The following is a 21,435-nucleotide window of genomic DNA, read 5'->3' on the forward strand; positions in this document are numbered from 1 at the left end:
CCCAACCCCCTCTTTCCTTAGCATCTTGCAGTAGTTTGTATCTAATTCTTGGTTTTCTCCCTTTCCATATAAACTTAGAAATATCTGAAATAATAAACTCATCTTTAACAAGTTTTTCTTCCATACAGGGCATTGGACCTCACTAAGGACACTTTGAAAACATGAAAAGCAAAAGACTGATAGCAGGAAGATTGTAAGCAGTTGCAGAACTTGATAAGGAATTCTTTTATGGACAAATTCCTCCTTCATGTCATCGTTTATTAGAAATCTTATCACATTCTAAACATGCCACAAAGACAAATATAAATGAGGCTAATCCTAGCATTAATTACAAATTCTTATTTCTTACTATATTTTCTCTACAATTCAGATCCGGCCTCAGTAGGATAATGTAGCATTTGGGGGAAAAGATACAAGCCAAGAGAGCAGCTCCAGAGGCCAAAATGGAGAAGATCTCCACAGCCACCATGGACTTCCCTTTGGTGCTCAGGTAGGTGGGCAGGAAGGAGATCCAAACACTGCAAAAGACCAGCATGCTAAAAGTAATGAACTTGGCTTCATTAAAACTATCAGGCAATTTCCTAGCTAGAAATGCCACTGTGAAACTGACAAGGGCCAAAAGTCCTAGGTAAGAGAGGACACCATAAAACATTACAGCTGAGCCTTGCTTACATTCCAAGATGGTCTCTCCAATCAAGGAGTGGAAGTCCAAGTTAAGAAACGGGGGAGAGGTTCCCAGCCAGGTGGCACAAAGGACTGCTTGGATCAGGGGACAAGCTATGACAATGGAGTTGGTCAGAGGTTTTCCTAAGAGTTTCCTTGTCTTGTTTCCTGGCTTGGTGGCCATGAAGGCCAGAACCACCATGACAGTCTTTGCCAACACAGAGGAAACGGCAAGGGAGAAGAGAACGGCAAAGGCAGATTGTTGGAAGAGACAGGTGAGCTTCCCTGGTTGACCAATGAAGAGGAATGAGCAGAGGAAGCAGAGCAGGAGGGAGACCAGGAGGATGTAGGTGAGATCTCGGTTGTTGGCCTTGACAATTGGTGTATCATGATGTTTATAGAAAATCACGAGGACTGCAGAAGTGATCCCAGAGAGGAAAAGAACAAGAAAAACTAAAATGTATCCCAGGGTGTCTTGATAGTCAAGGAAATGGATCTTCTTGGCAATGCATTGGTCCTTGTCCTTGTTGGGATATTGGTCTTCTGGGCAGGGTTCACAGTGAGCTGCATCTGAAATCAAAATTCTTTTTCTTTTGATACGCATGTTGCCTTTCTGCTGTTGACTTACCTACAAAGGGACTAAATAAAGAACCCACTGTGCAATTTATGGGGCATCTAAAAGAGCAAATTCTTCATTTATGATAATACTGATTAGCCAGTGATGAGGATTTGTTCACTTCCAGCTATCTATTCCCTGGGCACTTCCATGGGGAATCTGGCTTTCAGGTTGAGATTACTGCCTGTTTCTCCCTCACTTTATAATGGATCCCATACAAGACCAACAGATCTTTTATCCAGGAATGCTGCTATTTTGTCTGTGTGTATATTATCCCTGCCTTAACCTCTCTGCTTTGTACTTCAAATCTGTTCATTCAGACTTTTTTGATCCCTCCTCCTCTATCGAAGAAATATAGATAGATGGATCTCCCTTTTCTCTGGCAGGTCTATTTCCTCAGAAGTTGATAGAGCTGATGGAAGAACCATGCACTAAATGATAAAAAAATAAACTTTTGGACCACACTCCCCACTTCCTCAGGAAAAGATTGGAAGTTGGTTTTCCCGATTCGATGTTAGAGTAGGAGTGAGTGCATGTTGGGGATTCACAAATTCTGTCCTAAATCTACCCTACAAGCAATTGCTGAGGATTAGGAAAAGTGTCCTCTGTGGTAGGGCAGTATGAGTGGATGTCAATCTCATCAGAAATGACAACAAGAACAAACATAGATTGATTTAATGAATGTCTTCTTTTGATTCTGGATGATTAAGATTTAAAGTCTGGTCTACCTGTCTGATTAGAAAAGGTTCCTTCTGGACAAGCGTCACACTGGTAGCAGCAAACCTGCTTGCCCTCTGGAACTCTTCTCCTCTCTCCTGCCTGGCACCCCTTCCTTCCACACCTGGCAAAGGGGATAGTCTGAAAGAGAAATACTTGAAATTACTTAAGCAATGAATCTGCTGCACTTCTTTCCCCATTCCTATTTTTTATCCCTACTTCTATGTTCAGATTCTCTTCTAAAGAAATAGTTTGCCACTGTCTATCAGAAATCAAGAACACTCCTGAGGAATTCAGGCCAAAAGCATTCCTGTAACACCAGTGGATGTGGGAGATATGAACTGGGATCTCGTCCTGCAGAGGAAAGCTTGTGACTGAACTACAATGTTTCTTAAAAAAAGAACCATGAGGATACAATTGTGCATCAATGGTCCATGAAAATCAATGTTGCTTTTTGTAATTGCATCCTTCGTTTCAAGCAGATGTTGTTCCCAAGTCTAACCCTTTGTGGAAAGACACAAATCAAACCTCAAATCTGTTACATGCAAAACAGATTTTTCATCAAATGACTGCCATAATTTCTGACTCAATTGGTATTTTTTCAAGTTAGGAAGATGTTCTCTATCTCAGGAAGAGAACGAATATTTCCCTGAACTTACAATACTTCCTTGCAGCTCACCTTTGTGGCCCAGACGATTCCATCAGACTTAATGGTGAAATCCCAGCCTGGGGGAGCCTCAGGATTTACTTGCCCAACCTTCACGGGAACAAAAGATTGATTGGGGAGGAAAACCCAATTGAGAAGATCATAACGTGCAGTTCCCAGTCCATCTACTGAGAAGGAGACTTCATCTCCAGCACTGTTGTTGAAGTGGACATTCCTCAAATAGGCAAGAATCTGAAAGAAAGGAGACCTTCAGAAATGGGAGTATTTGGGCTAGAGCTACAAATGAGACACCAAGGCTTTTTTCAATAACATGGTGACCAACTTGAGAAGATGGGTTTATATGTAAAATTCTAGAGGTGTTCTCTTGGAGATCTGAAGAATCAGGAGCAACACCAAATATTGAACTCTGAAACTATAACAGTTTCACTTCATTACTGGGCATGGTTTCCAACTCCAGTTTCATCAAAATACAAGATACACAAAAAATTTATGTCCACACTTCAAATTTAACTATAGAATTTTCCTGTTGTGATACTTGGCTACGTGCAGTTGTTTATTATTATTATTATTATTATTATTATTATTATTATTATTATTATTATTATTATTATTATTATTATTATTATTATTAGTAGTAGTAGTAGTAGTAGTAGTAGTAGTAGTAGTAGTATTCTTTACACATCTCAATCACATCTTTAGCAGTACTGAGACATGTTTGTTACAAATACACATGTCTATATATTTCTAATCATTTATATACATTTCTATACTTTCTTCTTATCTCTACTATTCTTAATCCTTTTGTCCACCCATTCCTACCAATTTTCCGATACTGCAAAATACTCTGAATCTTCTTTTTCTTTTAATTCTAGGGTGAGTTTGTCCATTTCCACACAATCTTATATCCTTTGGATTACCAAATCCTCTGACGGTATGTTATCCTTCTTCCAGCACTGTGCAAACACAATTCTTGCTGCCGTTGTATTTTGCAAAATCATGTATTTTATCTTTTTATTATATTTCCCCTTAATTATCCCTAAAAGGAACAATTCAGGTTTAAATTCTATTCAACACTTTGTTATTTTGTATAATCACTTTTGTTTTTTAATCCAATACTTTTTTGCTTCTTGGCATAGCCACCATGAGTGAAAGAAGGTACTTTGTCCCTGTTTGCATTTCCAACAACTTAGGCTCAAATTTGGGTACATTTTTGCCAACATTGCTGGGGCCAAATGCCAATGATAAAACATTTTACATTGATTTTCCTTATATGCAACGGATTTTGTTATTGTATAGTTTTTACTCCAAATTTTTTCTCAATCCTCTAATTCAATATTATGTTGAAATTCTTTTAGTATTCTACTTCCTCTTCCATGACAAATTTTAGTAAATAATTATATAGTCTTGTTATTAATTTCTCCTCTGGGCCTACCAAGATTTTATCTAGTTGTTGAAATTCAGTATCAAATCCATATTCCATTGCATCTTTTTTATGTCTTGATAGTAACTGAAGGTATGGCCACCAATCTGTAATTATTCCCTGATATTTCAATTCTTGATTCCTTTTTAATTTTCCTTGATTATCTAAAATTTTATTGTATCTAGCCATTTTACCTACATCTAGTGCAGTTTTGAATAGTTTCTTTGGCCCAAGAGCTTGCTAATTTAAACTGCATTTAATAGTGAGTGCCATACCATGTGCATTAATCAAACAGGTGGCAAGAAAGTAGGGGCAGGCAGGCACAACACAGGTTATGTAGACAGTAAACACAGTGTCAAACATAAAGATCTCAAGTGCCTATATACAAATGCACAAAGTCTGGGGAACCAACAGGGTGAACTCGAACTATGAATACATGAAGGTAAATATGATAGAGTTGAAATAACAGAAACTTGGTGGGATGAAACCCATGATTGGAACATACTGGTAGAAGGATACAAACTATTCAAAAAAAGAAAACCACAGACCCCATAAAAGAGGAGGTGGATTTGCACTGTATGTAAAGGACCACTATATTGCTACAGAAATGCATGAAACCAAAGATGAAAAAACCTCCTAGAATGTATATGGGTCAATATAAAAGAAAAAAAGAATGACATGGCCATAGGTGTATATTTTAGGCCATCCAATCAAGCAGAAAAAAATGCATGTCCTTTTTGCCAGCCAACTAACAAACATATGCAGGAAACACACAACAATAGTAATGGGAGACTTCAATTATCCTGATATCAATTGGAATACTAATTCTGCACCAAGTGAAAAATCAAATAAGTTCCTAACCAACCTAGCTGGCAACTTTGTTGTCCAAAAGGTAGAGGGTGAAACTAGAGGGACAGCCATACTGGACTTAATTCTTACAAACAGAGAAGAAGTGATAGAGGGAGTTGAAACTGCAGGAACCTTGGGTGAGAGTGACCATGTCATACTAGAATTCAACATAACACAAACACAAGCAACAGAACATAATGACACCACAGTCTTGGATTTTAAAAGAGCTGATTTCAATACACTGAGAGAGAACGTGGGAAAGATTGCATGGATGAAAATCCTAAAGGGGAAAACAATTCAAGAATCTTGGGAAACTCTAAAAAGTATGATCATAGGAGCCCAGACCAGCACAATACCACTGAGAAAGAAAACCAAGAAAACCAAGAAGAAACCAGCATGGCTGCACAAAGATCTCTCTGGCAAATTGAAAGAAAAGAAGGACAAGTACAAAAAATGGAAAGAAAGACATACAACTAAGGCAGAATATCAGCAGATAGCCAGAATCTGCAAAGACAAAGTTGGGATAGCAAAGGCTCAGAACGAACAAAGACTTGCAAGAAAAGTCAAAGATAATAAAAAAAAAGTTTCTTCCAACATATAAATAACAAGAAAAAAAATCAAGGAAACAGTTGGTCCACTAAAGAGAGAAGATGCCAAGGAAGTAACAGGCAACACAGAGAAAGCAGAACTGCTTAACTCATTCTTTGCATCCATCTTCACGCAAAAAGAAACTATAGCTCAACCCACCACAAACAACGAAAAGGTTCCCATCTTCATAAAAGGAAAAAAGAAAAAAAATAGACCCAGGAAACTAGACCAATCAGCCTAACATCAATACCTGGGAAGATACTGGAAAAGATAATAAAAAACAGATCTGCCAACATCTAGAAACAAGTAAAGTAATAATTAGCAGTCAGCACAGGTTTGTTAACCAATCTTATTTCATTCTTCAACACAGTGGCTAAATTAGTAGACCAGCAAAATACTGTGGACATAATATATTTAGATTTCAGCAAAGCATTCGACAAAGTAGACCACAATAGTAAGCTAGAAAAGAGTGGAATAGATAGCACCACCACTTGATGGATTTGCAACTGGCTGGCAAACCGTAATCAACGAGTAGTCCTTAATGGGTCTACATGGAGGGAAGTAAGCAGTGGGGTGCGACAAGGTTCTGTCTTAGGCCCAGGACTCTTCAGTATCTTCATTAACGACTTAGATGAGGGAATCGAAGAGGAACTTACCAAATTTGCAGATGATACTAAGCTGGCAGGAATAGCTAATACCCAAGAAGATAGCCTCAAGATCCCGATCTTCCGGTTTCGCCAGGCTTCGGAGGTGGCGGGGTTTCGCGATCTCTGCGATCCGCCGCCGCTAGCTCGTTCTTGGTTCCTCCGACCCAGACGGGTCTGGAGGATAAGGTTGCCCGTAGAGGCAACCGAAGACAGGAGGATCCGGACAGGGGGTTGGGGTGTTCACAGACCCCTTCCCCACCCGGCACAACCTCCTTTTCTCAAGTCGGTCCAGCGGCGGTCAGCAATGGCTGCCACAAAGAAGCCAGCAACCGGACAAGATCGTGCTGGAGGAAGAAGGAGAAAGTTTTGAAGCGAAAGTTTTTGGCTGAACTGGGACTAGAAGATACATTTAATACCCTGAAATCTAAGATTTGGGTTTTTTTTTTTTGAAAGATACTTTGTTTCCAGAAGAGATTTGCAAGCGGCAAGTGAAAGTGGTTAAAGTGAAAGTTTACTCTCCTTCCACATGGAATTAACAAATGAATACTGAAAATCCTACTATTTTACAAAAGGTAAAAATTTAAAGCTTCTTGTTATAAATGGGAAGGAGAGGACAAAAGGAAAATTTATATTAAGATTTTGTTGAAGGAGATGCCTGGAAGATTTTTGAGACTGGAAGTTATTGTAATAAGAATTTAAAATACAGATTGGCTTTTTTTTTCTCCCTTTGCAACTGATATTAACCCAGGAAGAAGGGAAGAACTTTGTGCTTTGTTTGGATTGTTTGATGACTTCGGGACTTTGGGAATTGTTTTAAGCTTGGAAATATCTTTGGCTGTTTTAAGAAGAAAAAGAAGAGGATTTACAATGACTTTATCTGCTGATGAACTGAGAGAGGAATATGGCAAAATAAAGAAAGACGATATGGGAGAAATTTTTTGCTTTTTAGAAATGGCGCTTGCTACTTATCAGCAAATACAACAACTGATGGAAGAAGAAGAAGAAGAAGAAGCCATCTTTAACGAACCCACAGAGTTGATTAAGAAAGGAAGGAGAAAGAGAGGGGAAAAAAAGGATATAAGACTTAAAAATATCTAAGAAAGTGAAAAATAAGATGCAAAATCAATACAAGGCTAGAAAGCAAAAGGAAAGAGAAATACAACAGAGAGGGGAAGTTAAGGGGGTAAAAAGACCAGATGGGATAAGACAGGGAGGAAGAAGGGGGAAAGGCCACAAGGGTATGAAACAAGATGCAAAAAGAAATTGTTTTTAGGGATAAAGGGTAATATAATTTTGTTTTAAAAGGATTCTGCAAGGTACATAAGATAGTATTGTAGTATTTGTATTAGAAATAGAAAATTATAATTTTATAAGACTTGAGTAAAGACTAAAATATTAAAGGTTTAATAATGGTAGAATTTAAGATTTAATAAAATATTAAAAGGAAGGTTTAAAATACTTAGTTTAAATATAGATTTTAATTGACTATTGTGTGGATGTTAGTATGAATATATTATTGTAATATTTTTTTTGAAATAGATAATTGGAATGTTATGAGATTTAATGTTTAATTATATATTTAATTATGTTATGGATTTACTATTTTCTTTTTGTAAGTAGTATGTACTAAGCAGAATCAGATAGGGAACTTGGTGTTACCTTAAATGTTAATTTAGAGGTGCGATGGAAAGGCATCATACTTTGATTTGTGATTTCAGGAGAAATTCTTTTATTTTATTATGGGGAATGAGATAAATAGACAATTGGAAAAGAATGGACAAATGATAGAAATATAATGATTTAAATCAAGATAATAAACAAAATAGAATTAAGAAGAGTGGAAAGCAGGGGGAAGTTATAAAGAAGACATAGAATGGTAATTAAGATAGGTAATGGCATATAAGATGAATATGAATTTAATTGAAGTCCATACAAAGAGAGGTAATCCGGGGCCAAGCTACTTTTTTGACAAAGAAGTTTTACTTTATGTGTTTTGTGTGTGTATGTTTATTTGAGATTTAATAAAACCTTGGAGGAAAGCGGGAGGAGAATAATTGCAAACAAGACAGAGGGAAATATGAATAGGATGACTAAATTTAAAGAGAAGAAATGAGAGTGTTAAAAGATATTTAAGTAGAAATGGGATATATTAAAATCACACTGTATAAAATAATGTATTATCTGCCTTGTAAAAATTTATAAGGGAAAGAGGTTTAATGTCTACAAGGTTTATGTTTTGTTTGTCTTTAAAAACTAATAAAATTTGTTTCAAAAAAAAAAAAAAAAAGATCCCGATGGATCTTGACAGACTAGAACACTGGACCATATCTAACAAAATGAAATTCAATGTAGAGAAAAGTAAAGTCCTACACTTGGGCAAGAAAAACCAAAAGTACACATATAGACTGGGTAAAACCAGGCTCAATAGCAGTAACTGTGATTGGGATCTTGGAGTCTTAATGGACAACCAGCTAAATATGAGCCAGCAGTGTGCAACAGCAGCCAAAAAAGCTAATGCAATCCTAAATTGTATTAACAGAGGGATACAATCAAGATCAAGGGAAGTAATAATACCACTCTATAAAGCCTTAGTAAGACCACACCTAGAGTACTGCATCCAGTTTTGGTCACCACATTATAAAAAAGATGTTGAGACTCTAGAAAAAGTACAGAGAAGAAAAATCAACCAGGATGATTAGGGGACTGGAGGCTAAAACATACAATGAATGGTTGCAGGAACTGGGCTTGGCTAGTCTAGTAAAGAGAAGGAGCAGGGGAGACATGATAGCAGTCTTCCACTATTTGAGGGGCTGCCACAGGGAGGAAGGGGTCAAGCTATTTTCTAAAGTGCCTGTAGGTCAGACAAAGAATAATGGATGGAAACTGAACAAGGAGAGATTCAACCTGGAAATAAGGAGAAATTTTCTGACAGTGAGAACAATCAACCAATGGAACAGTTTGCCCTCAGAAGTTGTGGGAGTGCCATCACTTGAGATTTAAAAAAAAAAAGAATTTTAAAAATGAATCAATGATTTCTAGCACAACCATGAAAGATCCCACTGACTTTGTCTCGCTCATAGTCACAGGCAGCAGAACGCAGGCAGTAGGTCTGGCCAAGTGGGGACATGTGGAAGGAAGCACCTGCCCTGATTGGTCACTTCAAAGAGGTCCATCTTTTGATGATGGATTTAAGTGGGGACCTTATTAGGCCCTCTTGGAGTCCTGCTGTGGTTGATGTAGAGAAATAGAATAACAGGTTTGGGAGGTACCATGGAGGTCCTCTAGACCAGTGGCCCCCAACCTTTTTTGTACCACGGCCCGGTACTGGCATCACAAAATCATCAGCGGCCCGGTACCGGCATCACAAAATCATCCGCGGCCTGGTACCGGCATCAGCACGCATGGCAAGGCGAGCCGAGTGACCGGCCAGCCAGCCGTCCCCCGCTTCTCCCCGCCACCTTCAACTCCTCCTTTGTACCTGTGTCGATGGGCTTCGCGACGGCTTTGGGACAGTCGCTCGGCTCGCCTTGCCATGCATGCTGAAAGAATCCTCGTGCCTTAGTTTTGTTCAAAGCCGCCCCCCCTTTCAGCACCCAAACGCCGCTTTCTACCCGGAAAAGCTCACCGGAAGCACTTTTTCATCAAAACAAGATGGCGGCGCCCAGCAAACTGGCGGCCCGGTAGAAATTGTTCCACGGACTGGTACCGGTCCGGGAACCGGTGGTTGGGGACCCCTGCTCTAGACCAATTCCCTGCTCAAGCAGGAGACCCTCTATCATTTCAGACAAATGGCTGTGCTGCCTCTTCTTAAATGCCTCCAGCGATGGGCCAGCCACGACTTCTAAATGCAAGCTGTTGCCAAACACGTTTGCAACATTATGTTTGCAACATTATGGAATTTCTCCTTAATTCTAGGTTGCTTCTCTGCTTGATTAGTTTCCATCCATTATTAAACAGAAGCTGTTTGCCCACAGCAAGCTGAGTAGTGCAACAAATGATAACAAAAAAGGTAGAGGGTCACCCAGGATACTAAGCCATAGAAACACAAACCAAGGTTAAAACAAATTAAGTGTATTTTTACAAGTTGGATTCAAGGCACATTCTGAGCTAAACAGAGATTGTTCTGCAGATATGACCACTAACATTTCAACTGACCTGCTGAAATATGATGCAAAAGCACACCCCTATCTCTATCCTGCTTTGGGCTGACAACTCTTCCTCAGAATGGTCAACTTCTGAAATTTGGGCATCTGTTGAAGGCTGTTCAGGACTTTACAAAGGTCTTTCCTCTCTAGAACCTATGGGCTCCCAGTTTGGTTTACTTCTTTTCCCTCTCTACCCTCTTTCAATAAAATATTGTTCTTAACAGTTTTTAATAATTGCTGCTTTAATATGCTTTGACATGGATTGATGCAGGGTATATGCAGACGTTGAATCAGTAGCTGGAGAAATTCACATGGGGAGCTTCCTCTCTAAGCATGTTAATGAGATAAAAAGTTACAGAGATTACCTGCCATGACTGGACATTTGAGATCCTCTTTCCAAATCTCATCATGGTCGGTTGGGCTCTGGATCCATACATTGCATGTAAAGCATGCGCCACAGCATAAACAGCATTGTAGATATTGTAACTTTCTCCTGTCATGCTCCTTTCAAAAGTGTAATTTGGCAGATTCTGCACATTCTCCTTTCCTGTACATGGTTTCCGCCCCATTGGAGGGTTCTTGCCTGGTTTGTGGATCTTGCAGCCAAAGACTATTTCCCACCATAGAGGGAGAAAAACATCTCCTTGTGGGTTTAAGGGGTCTAAAGACAGGAGGAAAGGGGTGAATTCTGAAACATCCCCGGAGTGGTCCCTGAAATGCACAGCCCCATGGAAAGGCTTCAGATATTTCAATATTTTCATGCTAGGTTTCCAATGGGAGGTTAATATCCAAATTTTCCTAAATGATATCTTTGTAATTTTTTCAAAAACAGCCACAGTCCCTTGTACACTGCTAATAACAGTGGAGTCTCCAAATAAAATAAACACTTCAATTTTAGACCAGGTTATGAAAATATTAATTAATTTATTGAGTGTAATTTGAAAATCATTGGATTTCAACCTTTCAGTGAAGGCCAGGCAGATCTCCTTCTCCTTGAGCATTGGCATCAGAGTTGAAATGAAATGTTCTCCATTATCATTTTCAGAGGCCAGAAGCCCAACCCAGTTCCACTGGAAATACAGAAGCAGCTGGACTAAACCCACATACTGAGAAGATTCCTTGGGATTAATCCAGAAGAAGGAAGGAAAATCAATTCTGTCTCCTACACTGAACTCAGAGCCAACACCAAGCTGGAAAAAGGGACACAGTAAAGTATTTCAAAGACAAAGAAAACTTTTATGGTGACTTTAGGGGTTACCATTGTGTAGTTTAAGGCCCCAGCAGTCAAGCAGATTCTCTTTGAGTGGCCAGATTAATCTCCTTCCATTCCAGGTACACATTTTTATTGGTTGTCAGTAGACAAGAGAAGAAACCATCAACATGATACAGATAATAAATGAAACTAAAACAATGACTACCCTTTTATCAAATATAAATTAAGAGTCACATGCTCATGATATGTCCTCTTTGTGCTTTTTACCTTTGTCTAATGACTCCATAGTGTATCCAATAGACCTTTCTTACCTGTGAGACCTTAAAGATGCTGAAGATGGAGGCCATCAACCTTGAGGATTTGGCATTGAGACCACCAATGACGGACAGCAGAGTGTCCTTCTGGTCACATTTGTAACCTGGAACCACTTGGCCTCGTGAGGAGAGCATGGAGAGGCTGTTTAAGGAAATAAATATCTCACTCTGGAAATGGCCATAGATGTGGAAGCCAAGGGTGATGTTGGGGAGCAGATGAAAATCCTTATTGACCTGGGAGACAGCAAACATCAATGCAAGGAACTGCTGGTAGTTACCGGGGATGTGTCTATAGTGAGAAAAACACAGGGAATATTACAGTTAAGGTTGTTTCCTTGTAGAGTTTGCTTCAGTGTTTGGGTTGGTGCAACAACCACATTTTATTGGGTTTGGGTTTTTTTTAAGGATCTTTCTCAGCTAAACCTGAATGGCTTTGTGAGAAAACAGACAAGACTTTCCATCCATATAATGGGCTCTTTTATACCCTCTATTATTCCTCCCACCTTCATTTTTCTCCAATGGTTGTAATACTTCCCAACTACTCCTCTTTCATACTAATTATTTAGGGTCTCTCTTGAAGCAACTTCTTCAGGGGTGGTAAACATTTCTGAGCACAGGACTATAGTGGGAGTCACCCCATAGATGTACTGAAGGCCATTGTTCATGAGCAATGCTGATTTCATAGCTGAGAGGGATTTTCGTAACTCCTGAACTCTGGTGTTACTGTCCAGATTAATATTGAAATTCAAATTCTTCACTATGCCAGCACAGCTTCTAATGTACTCTTCATGTTTGTTGTTTATCATCTTCATGAGGAAGAGATTGAGAATTCCAGCCTATTTTAGGAGCTTGCTATTTTATTGAGAGAAGCAGAAGATATCTACTACACTAGGACAGTGCAGAATACTAAAAGAAGTATTTCTGAAAGAGGTCCTATAATTTAAAGCAAAGAGACCTTTTATCCAGCAGAAACTTACCCATTATTTAAAGGAAGATTTGATGTATTAAAGTGAGGGACAGTGGGATCCAAACTGCCTCCCAATGGCAAATTTCCACCAATAATGAGATCACCAGGCCTATAGTGGCTTTTATCTAATGGGATATAATCCCTGAACACACACATGGTTTGCAGCCTCTTCATTGTAGTTGGAAGCAGGAGCCGGAAGAGCAGCAACACCAACTGTAACATAACCCCTGTCCAGCCTTTCTTATCACCTTCCGTCCTAGGACAGAAACAAAGGTTTATGCAGAAACTCATCTGAAGGTTGTTTGTGAAATATTACTTGAACTTTAGCAGATCAGACACCACCTGTGCCTCCTGGAGGTCCCCAGGACAAATTTACAGCAAAGATGCTTCCTCTTACCTGTGTTTGGGCTGTGATTATAAAGGAAACAAAGATATGTGAGTCTCTTTAAACCCAGGAATGAGCTCTTTGCAAGACAGGTTAAGGTCTCATCTTCTGCCCCCATCTGGAGAACTCAGGCATGTTTTTATAGCTTGGGAGTTTTTGTATCTAGAAATCCACAGGGGATACACTAAGAATTACTTTACTTCGGATGATTACAAGGAAAAAGCAATTTTCTATCCTTGTAGCAATAGCTTCTCAAACAGCCAAATGGAAAAAAAAACATGTTTGTGTTTCTTGTAATGCACAGAGCAGATGGAGTCATGCTGAAGTTTTGAATTTGACTTCTGTGAAACTGACCCCCTGCAAACAAGATGGAGTTTGGCCTGGGCATAGTTGATCAGCTAGTAAGAGTGCTAATGGGTTTTGGTGGCACATGAGAATCAATTTTACCCTTGTAACTGTGAGCAGTCATGCCAGTGCTTGGATGGAAGAACTCGGTTTTTTTTATAATGATATGGTAGTGGATAAAATTAGAACCTAGAGGAACAGTGTCTAAATTTGTGATTGTCTCCTTTATCTGAAGGTGGTTCCATTCAGTGTTGATCAGTGGGAAGATATTGAGTTCAATCCAATCACTTCCAGAGTGCATCAATAAGGCCTTCTCACTCAAGCTTGAGTATCATTTGTATGCTGATGATACTCAGTTGTATAACCATCAAGTGACCTAGCAATACTGCCAAGGTTTTTCCTTAGTGCATGAAGGATGTTTGATGGGGAGGGACAGTCATAGTTAAATCCTAGGCTGCATCAACCGAGGGATAAAATCAAGATCACGTGAAATGTTAGTACCACTTTATAATACCTTAGGAAGTGCATACTTGGAACTACATTGAGATTTGGTCTCTATGATATTAAAAAAGTTGTTGAGACTCTAGATATGATGAAGAGAAGAGCAACAAAGATGATGAGAGGGCTGGAAGCTAAAACATATGAAGAACAGTTTCAAGAACTGGTTATGTCTAGTCTAAGAGAGAAGGACTAGGGGTGACATGACAGCAGTCTTCCAATATTTGATGGGTTGTCACAGAGAAAAATGTATCAATCTTTTCTCCAGAGCACCTGAAGGTAGGAGAAGAAGTAATGGATGGAACCTTATCAAGGAATGATCCAATGGGAATTAAGGATAAATTTCCTGACAGAACAATTAATAGAGTAGAATAGAATAGAATAGAATAGAATAGAATAGAATAGAATAGAATAGAATAGAATAGAATAGAATAGAATTCTTTATTGGCCAAGTGTAATTGGACACACAAAGAATTGTCTTGGTGCATATGCTCTCAGTGAAAAGGAAATATACATTTGTCAAGAATCATAGGTACAACACTTAATAATAGTCCTAGGGTACAATAAGCAATCAAATCATACCAGGAAACAGTCAATAAAAATCATTAGGATACAAGCAACAAGGTTACAGTCATACAGTCATAAGTGGGAGGAGATAGGTGAAACAAAGGATGGGAAGACTGTACTAAAATCATAAATTGCAGAGATTTATTAAATAAAAAAGGAGAATTAAAAACTTGGAATCAACTACAACTTCAGGGAATTGAGATAGGATGGTGGCCCTATTGTAGAAAGGACAATTTGGCTTCTATACAACCCAACAAGAGCTAGTTAAGATATGGCAAGGAGAAGAGAGAAAAAAGATTAGCAAAATCTGTAAATATCTATTACACTATAAAATGATGGAGGAAACCGTCAAATAATGCATGTTAACTTGGACTAAAAATATGGGCCACAAAATTAACTTATACGAGTGGGAACATCTTTGGCAGATAAACTATAGGTTAACAATGTCGGTCTCTTATAAAGAAAATTTATACAAAATGTTTCATCGCTGGCACTTACCATCAGCGAAGCTAGCCAAAACGTTCCCTAACATGACACCCAACTGTTTGAAATGTAATTACAATCAGGGAACTTATTTCCACATGTGGCAGACATGCCCGCATGCATAAAAATTTTGGCAAAAAATTAGAACTTGGACAGAGGACATAACAAGACAGAAAGTAAAATTCAAACCAGAAATTTTTCTACTAGGTGTCTTAGAATCAAATATGGAAAAGAAGCATCAATACCTGATCTTGCCTATTATATCTGCAGCTAGAATAAGTTTTGCTCAGAATTGGAAATTGGCTATGACCCCCACAGAAAGAAGGATAATCAGTAAAATACAGGAATGTGCCGAGATGGATAGATTCTCCAAACTGCTAAAAGATAAACAAGACAGTGAATATTACAAAACATGGTAATATTCTGGTATTATTGGCTAAAGAAAAGGTGATCTCTGATGACCCGGTAATATTTGAAAAATAAGAGTGATGTGTAAAGAATTGTAAATAAATTATATGTATCTATATAGAGAGTTTAAAAGGATGAAGGAGTTATGACAATGTATAACACGCTATCAAAAGGAAAGTACAAGTGTATCTATTGCTCAAACAATGCTGTAAAATGTGTATACATGTTTTTAATTTTATAAATATTGAATAAAAATTATAAAAAAATAAAGAAGGGAAGGATAGGAAAATTAATAGTAAAAGTAATAGTGATGCAGACTTAGTAAATAATTGACAGAGTTGAGGGAATTATTTATTTAGCAGAGTGATGGCATTCAGGAAAAAACTGTCCTTGTGTCTAGATGTTCTGGTGTGCAGGGCTCTATACTGTCGTTTTGAGAGTATGAGTTGAAATAGTTTATGTCCAGGATGTGAGGGGTCTGTAAATATTTCCACAGCCCTCTTTTTGATTTGTGCAGTATACAGGTGCTCGATTGAAGGCAGGTGGGTAGTAATTGTTGTTGTTTTTCAGTAGAAGGGTTTGTCTCCAGAAGTTGTAGGTGCTTCAACACTGGAGGCTTTTAAGAAGGAACTGGACAACATGGTATGGGGTCTCCTTCTTCAGCAAGGGTTTGGACTAGAAGATCTCCAAGGTCCCTTCAAACTCTGTTATTCTATTATAACATGAAGAACAAGAAAACATTTTCAGAATTGCAAGATTGTGTTAAAACCAAGCAGTTGTGAATAATTGTTCCTCCCCGAAGTGGAACTTTTCATCTTTGATTCTGCAGGACAGTTTCCTGTCCCTCGTAGGACTCTTTTGCAATCTGGAGGTTTTGTGGACTATGAGTTTCAGCTCAAGGAGTAGTATGGTGGCCATCACAAGGAAAGACTTTCTAAATGATGTGTCAGGTGCAAAATCTGACAAAATCACGATCCGCGAAGGAGCGCAAACAGACAGCCCGGAGGCGCAAAGCCCCGCGTGGAGGAGGTCTCCACCATCGTCTTGTCCCGGCGTCTCCCGCTCCGTGAGCGCCCTGCGGGCGGAGGCGGCACGTACCGGCCGACGAGGAAGAGCGGCCGCAGAGTTCGAGGCGAAGCCGCCGGGGTGAGTAGGCCTCAGGCCGCGGCTGCGGCAGCGGAGGCCGCGCAGCGGCGGCGGAGCGAGGCGGCGGCTGTGTAGGCCGCGCGGCAGCGGCGGAGCGAGGCGGCGGTTGCGGAGACCGCGCGGCAGCGGCGGAGCGAGGAGGCGGCTGCAGAGGCCGCGCGGCGGCGGCAGAAGAAGCGGAGGCCGCACGGTGGCGGCGGAGCGAGGCGGCGGCTGCGGAGGCGGCGGAGGCCATAGCGGCGGCAGCGGAGTCCACTCGGCGGCGACGGAGCGAGGCGGCGGCTGCTGAGGCCGCGCGGCAGCTGCAGAAGAAGCAGAGGCCGCGTCATTATTTTAATCAAACACTGATTAATTCATTACCTCAAAACTTACAACTTTTCTACCTCATCACCTATATTAACGATTAGATAACCAACTTCTATAAAATATTTTATTAATGGTTAATTGATTTATTGTTTTTAATTGATTAGTGTGATTAGAGTGTTTAGTGCAAATAGTGTGATTACTGACTAGTTTAAAAGATCAAAATTCATGTAATTTAATTGAATAGCAAAATCAATGATCTAGTGAATTTAAATGAACGGTGTGACTAATGATTAGTGTAATTAATTGATTAGTGATTAGAGTAATTAATTGATCAGGCTGATTGTTGCTCAGGAATATTATCTGACCTGAGAGATTACTGCAATTGATTGTTTGATGTAATATTGGCTATATAGATTACCCAAAATTGTTCCTTTAATTAATTCAATCAACGTAATATTTTAACAATCCTACCATGCCAAAAAGAAAATCCTACGCCAAACCACAACCTAAAGAGAAGATAATCCCCACCAATGAACCACAAGACTCCTGCACATGCCTTAAATGCTACAAAAATCTAAAGGATAATGAAAAATCCATCAAATGTTCTCTGTGTAAAAAATACGCTCATCATGACTGCTTGGGATTACCGGAGCAAATGATTCAATACCTAGAATCATCCAATGAGTTTCCATATTTCTGCATATCATGCAGACCCAAACTGGATCTTTCTGAAAGAGTTGATACCATCGAAACCATTGAAACATCCCCTACCATCGAAACCATTAAAACATCCCTTAACACCATAGTAGCATCCCTGGACGCCGTAAAAGAAAGAATATCCAACCTTGAAAAAAAAGACACAACGCAAAAACCTGAACATCCAATAGCTACAAACCACATCTCTACCCAACAACCACAATCCAATCCAAAACCCAATCCACAAATAAACACAACCCAGACAAATATTGATATCCCAATCCTCATCAGAGAAGCCGTTGAGCGTGAACGGAAACGTCCAAACACCATCTTATTTGGTCTAGAGGACATCAATGTCAATGATGACATCACAACTGTCCGAAACATCATCAGAGATTATCAAGCATCAACCATCTCCGCTGATGAAATACTTGACATTTCCCGCATCGACCGAGAGCTCAAAAATAGAGACGGCTCTGTGGCCCCACGCTTGTGCAGGGTCATTTGCAAAAACGAATCAAGCAAACACAAATTCATTTATACTATAAACTCACTCGCCAAAACCAACACCAACCATAAGAACCTCCGTTGCCGCCCTGACCTAACCATACAGCAACGTGCCTGCTCCCGTGTACTCCGCATCGAACTCAAAAACCGTCTAGACAATGGAGAGAAGGACCTGTACATTGACTACCATGCTGACTGTATCAAAAGTAAGCCACGCAACCCAATACTCAGCTTTTACCCTCAACCACAACCCTACCTCAACCCAAGACTAGGCACGCACGCCCCCAACTACCTCAATTCCAACTACTGCCGGCCTTAAATGCAAACTACTCAATGCAAGAAGCCTCGTGAATAAAATACCTGAATTTCTCATCCTCCTAAATATGGCTAACTTCGACATTATATTTGTCTGTGAAACATGGCTCAATGCATCTCTCCCCGACTCCATTACCACAGTAAGAGACTATCATGTTTACCGATCAGATCGTGAAAATCGTCGAGGAGGTGGTGTTGCTATATTCTATAAAAAATCCTTACATCTAAAAAATATCCAAGTTACCCAGGAGCTTGCTCTTCCTGAAACCATCATCTGTGAACTATCCTTAAATATCACAATTCGATTCTTACTATGTTACAGAGCACCTGATTATGACATCGAACATGTAAACAAGCTAAATACATTACTAACATGGGCTGCATCCTGCCCATACCCTTTTATCCTTCTTGGTGATTTCAATCTACCTCATATTGACTGGACCCTAAATGATTGTACAACTGAAATCATACACACAACCTTCTACAATGCTATTACAAATCTGGGACTGGAACAACTAGTAACTAGTAACCAACTAGTAACCAACAACACTAGACTAAACAACTGCCTCGATCTCATCTTCTGCAACAACTCCCAAAACAAAACAAAAAAGCAGATTACCCATATCAATAAGGAAACTTCAATCCAAAAAGAGATCACTCTGGCGGAAAAACAAATCTGGTCACGTTGCCAATTTCAAAAACCGATACAAAAATTTATGCCACCAGATAAAGATTGAATGCACCAATTATCACATTAAACAAGAGGAAAACCTTCTAAGCACCAATTCCACCCGTGCTTTTTACAATTTTGTAAACAACAAACTAAAAGACTCAAGGTCCATCCCTCCCTTGATAGGACCTGATGGTAAAGACTGCAACGACGACACCATTAAAGCCAACATCTTTAACACATTCTTCGGCTCAGTATTTGTAAACAGCAATGGATCATGCCCAATATTTCCTAGCCGTACCACAGATAACAACAATGATCTAATACATATCGATTTCACAGAAGACAATGTTGAAAAATCACTACGCAATCTAAAACCATCTCTATCTATTGGACCGGATGGAATATGTGCCTACTTCTTAAGAAAGCTATCCACTGCCATAGCCAAACATCTAAGCATAATCTTTGAAAAATCTTTCAGGACCAGCTCCTTGCCTAACCTATGGTCACAAGCCACAGTCATCCCCATCTTCAAAAAGGGAGACCCAAGCCTAGTTGAAAATTATAGGCCAATCTCCTTATGCTGCGTCACCTGTAAAGTCATGGAATCAATTATTAACCAATCCATTATCCTCCACTTAGAGACAAACAACCTACTCTCCAATAAACAATTTGGTTTCAGAAAAAAACTATCCTGTAATCTGCAACTCTTACACTGCAAAAACATATGGACGACACAACTTGACCAGGGCAAAGCAATAGACGCAATCTACATAGACTTCTGTAAAGCCTTTGATTCAGTGGTACACGACAAACTACTCCTAAAAATAAAATCCTATGGTATCTCTGGACAACTGAATAACTGGATAGAAGCATTCCTGTCAAACAGACAACAAATGGTCAAAATCGGGAGCGTACTATCAAATCCAGTACCTGTCAATAGTGGTGTCCCCCAAGGCAGTGTTCTAGGACCAACTCTCTTCATACTCTACATAAACGACCTCTGTGATCATATTAAGAGCAATTGCGTTCTCTTCGCTGATGATGTAAAGCTGTTCAATACCATAGACAATACTGCTACCCTTCAAAAAGATCTTGACTATGTATCTGAATGGTCAAACAAATGGCAACTTCAAATCTCAACAAATAAATGCTCTGTCTTACATATTGGCAAAAAAAAATCAGAAAATAAAATACAAGCTGAATAGTCAAAATCTTGTTGATGACCCAAGCTCTGTAAAGGACCTTGGAATACTCACCTCTAATGATCTAAGTGCTAGAGCCCACTGCAACTACATAGCCAAAAAGGCATTAAGAGTTGTTAACCTAATCCTACGTAGCTTTTTCTCTGGTAATATCACACTACTAACCAGAGCATACAAAACATTTGCTAGACCAATACTCGAATACAGTTCATCAGTCTGGAACCCTCATTACGTATCTGATATTAGCACAATTGAGAAAGTCCAGGAATATTTCACAAGAAGAGTACTCCACTCTTCTACTCGTTGTAGAATACCTTATGCCACCAGACTTGAAATTCTAGAACTAGAAAACCTTGAATTACGCCGTCTTCGGTCTGACTTAAGCATGGTATATAAAATCATACATTGCAATGTCCTACCTGTCAATGAATACTTCAGCTTCAACCATAAAAACACAAGAGCACACAATAGATACAAACTCAAAGTAAACCGCACCAAACTTGATTGCAGGAAATACGACTTCAGCAATAGAGTGGTCAATGTCTGGAATACTCTACCCGACTCTGTAGTCTCTTCCCCAAACCCCAAAAACTTTAACCTTAGACTGTCTACTATTGACCTCACCCCTTTCCTAAGAGGTCTGTAGGGGGCGTGCATAAGCGCACCAACGTGCCTACCGTCCCTGTCCTATTATTTCTCTTATTCTTTTATTTTTCTTATATGTACCTATTTCATGTATTCACAACTATGTATACACTTATACTTATTATCTTGTAAACAATTGGCAAATCAAATAAATAAATAAATAAATAAATAAATAAATAAATAAATAAATAAATAAAAAACATTGAGACCACATGTGAAGTTCCAGTTAGACTGATTTATTACTATTCATGCCTATCTATAGGAAGCTAATAAATGAATGGTTAGTACTATCTTGGTGTTAGATAAGGGTCAATGGAATTCAAGAGGGACTGGACTTAGTCCATTTGAGGCTAAATAGAGTTTCCTCTTGATTCCTCTTTTGTATCCATGCTCCATTTCTGTCACTCCTCCTTACAGCTTCAGTTTGTTAAACAGAATAAAATTGAGCTGTGG

The 21,435-nt window shown here is 39.3% G+C and overlaps 2 protein-coding genes across 2 annotated transcripts in view; one reads left to right on the forward strand and one right to left on the reverse strand.

Annotated features, from left to right (window-relative positions):
• Positions 1 to 216: 216 nt before the first annotated feature.
• Positions 217 to 12,645, reverse strand: LOC148133585 (vomeronasal type-2 receptor 116-like). Its single transcript, XM_087965953.1, has 5 exons — positions 12,475 to 12,645; positions 10,678 to 11,502; positions 2,676 to 2,894; positions 2,008 to 2,137; positions 217 to 1,233 (listed from the first exon to the last, which is right to left on the reverse strand). Exons 1-5 carry the CDS (start codon positions 12,643 to 12,645, stop codon positions 329 to 331), a joined length of 2,250 nt encoding a protein of 749 aa, XP_087822079.1. The 3' UTR covers positions 217 to 328.
• A 3,754-nt stretch (positions 12,646 to 16,399) lies between these two features.
• The window catches only part of LOC113428034 (vomeronasal type-2 receptor 26-like), an 18,149-nt gene continuing 13,113 nt past the window's right edge, over positions 16,400 to 21,435 (forward strand). The window contains exon 1 of the mRNA XM_087966057.1: positions 16,400 to 16,638. Within this exon, the coding sequence (XP_087822183.1) occupies positions 16,400 to 16,638 (239 nt within the window). The remainder of the gene's footprint in view (positions 16,639 to 21,435) is intronic.

The sequence above is a fragment of the Notechis scutatus genome, chromosome 1 (assembly GCF_049901735.1).
Source record: "Notechis scutatus isolate UNSWTSFEM ecotype Mainland chromosome 1, rNotScu1.2, whole genome shotgun sequence".
Taxonomy (NCBI): Eukaryota; Metazoa; Chordata; class Lepidosauria; order Squamata; family Elapidae; genus Notechis; species Notechis scutatus.

Bases quoted from the DNA above. Each gene is read 5' to 3' on its own strand.
- LOC148133585 (XM_087965953.1), bottom strand. From the start codon at position 12,645: ATGATAAACAACAAACATGAAGAGTACATTAGAAGCTGTGCTGGCATA. The intron at 11,503-12,474 runs GTGACTCCCACT...CCCTTTTTCCAG, and splicing joins GCCTTCAGTACATCTATGGG to CTTGGTGTTGGCTCTGAGTT. The intron at 2,895-10,677 runs GTAATCTCTGTA...CCTTTCTTTCAG, and splicing joins CAAATGTCCAGTCATGGCAG to ATTCTTGCCTATTTGAGGAA.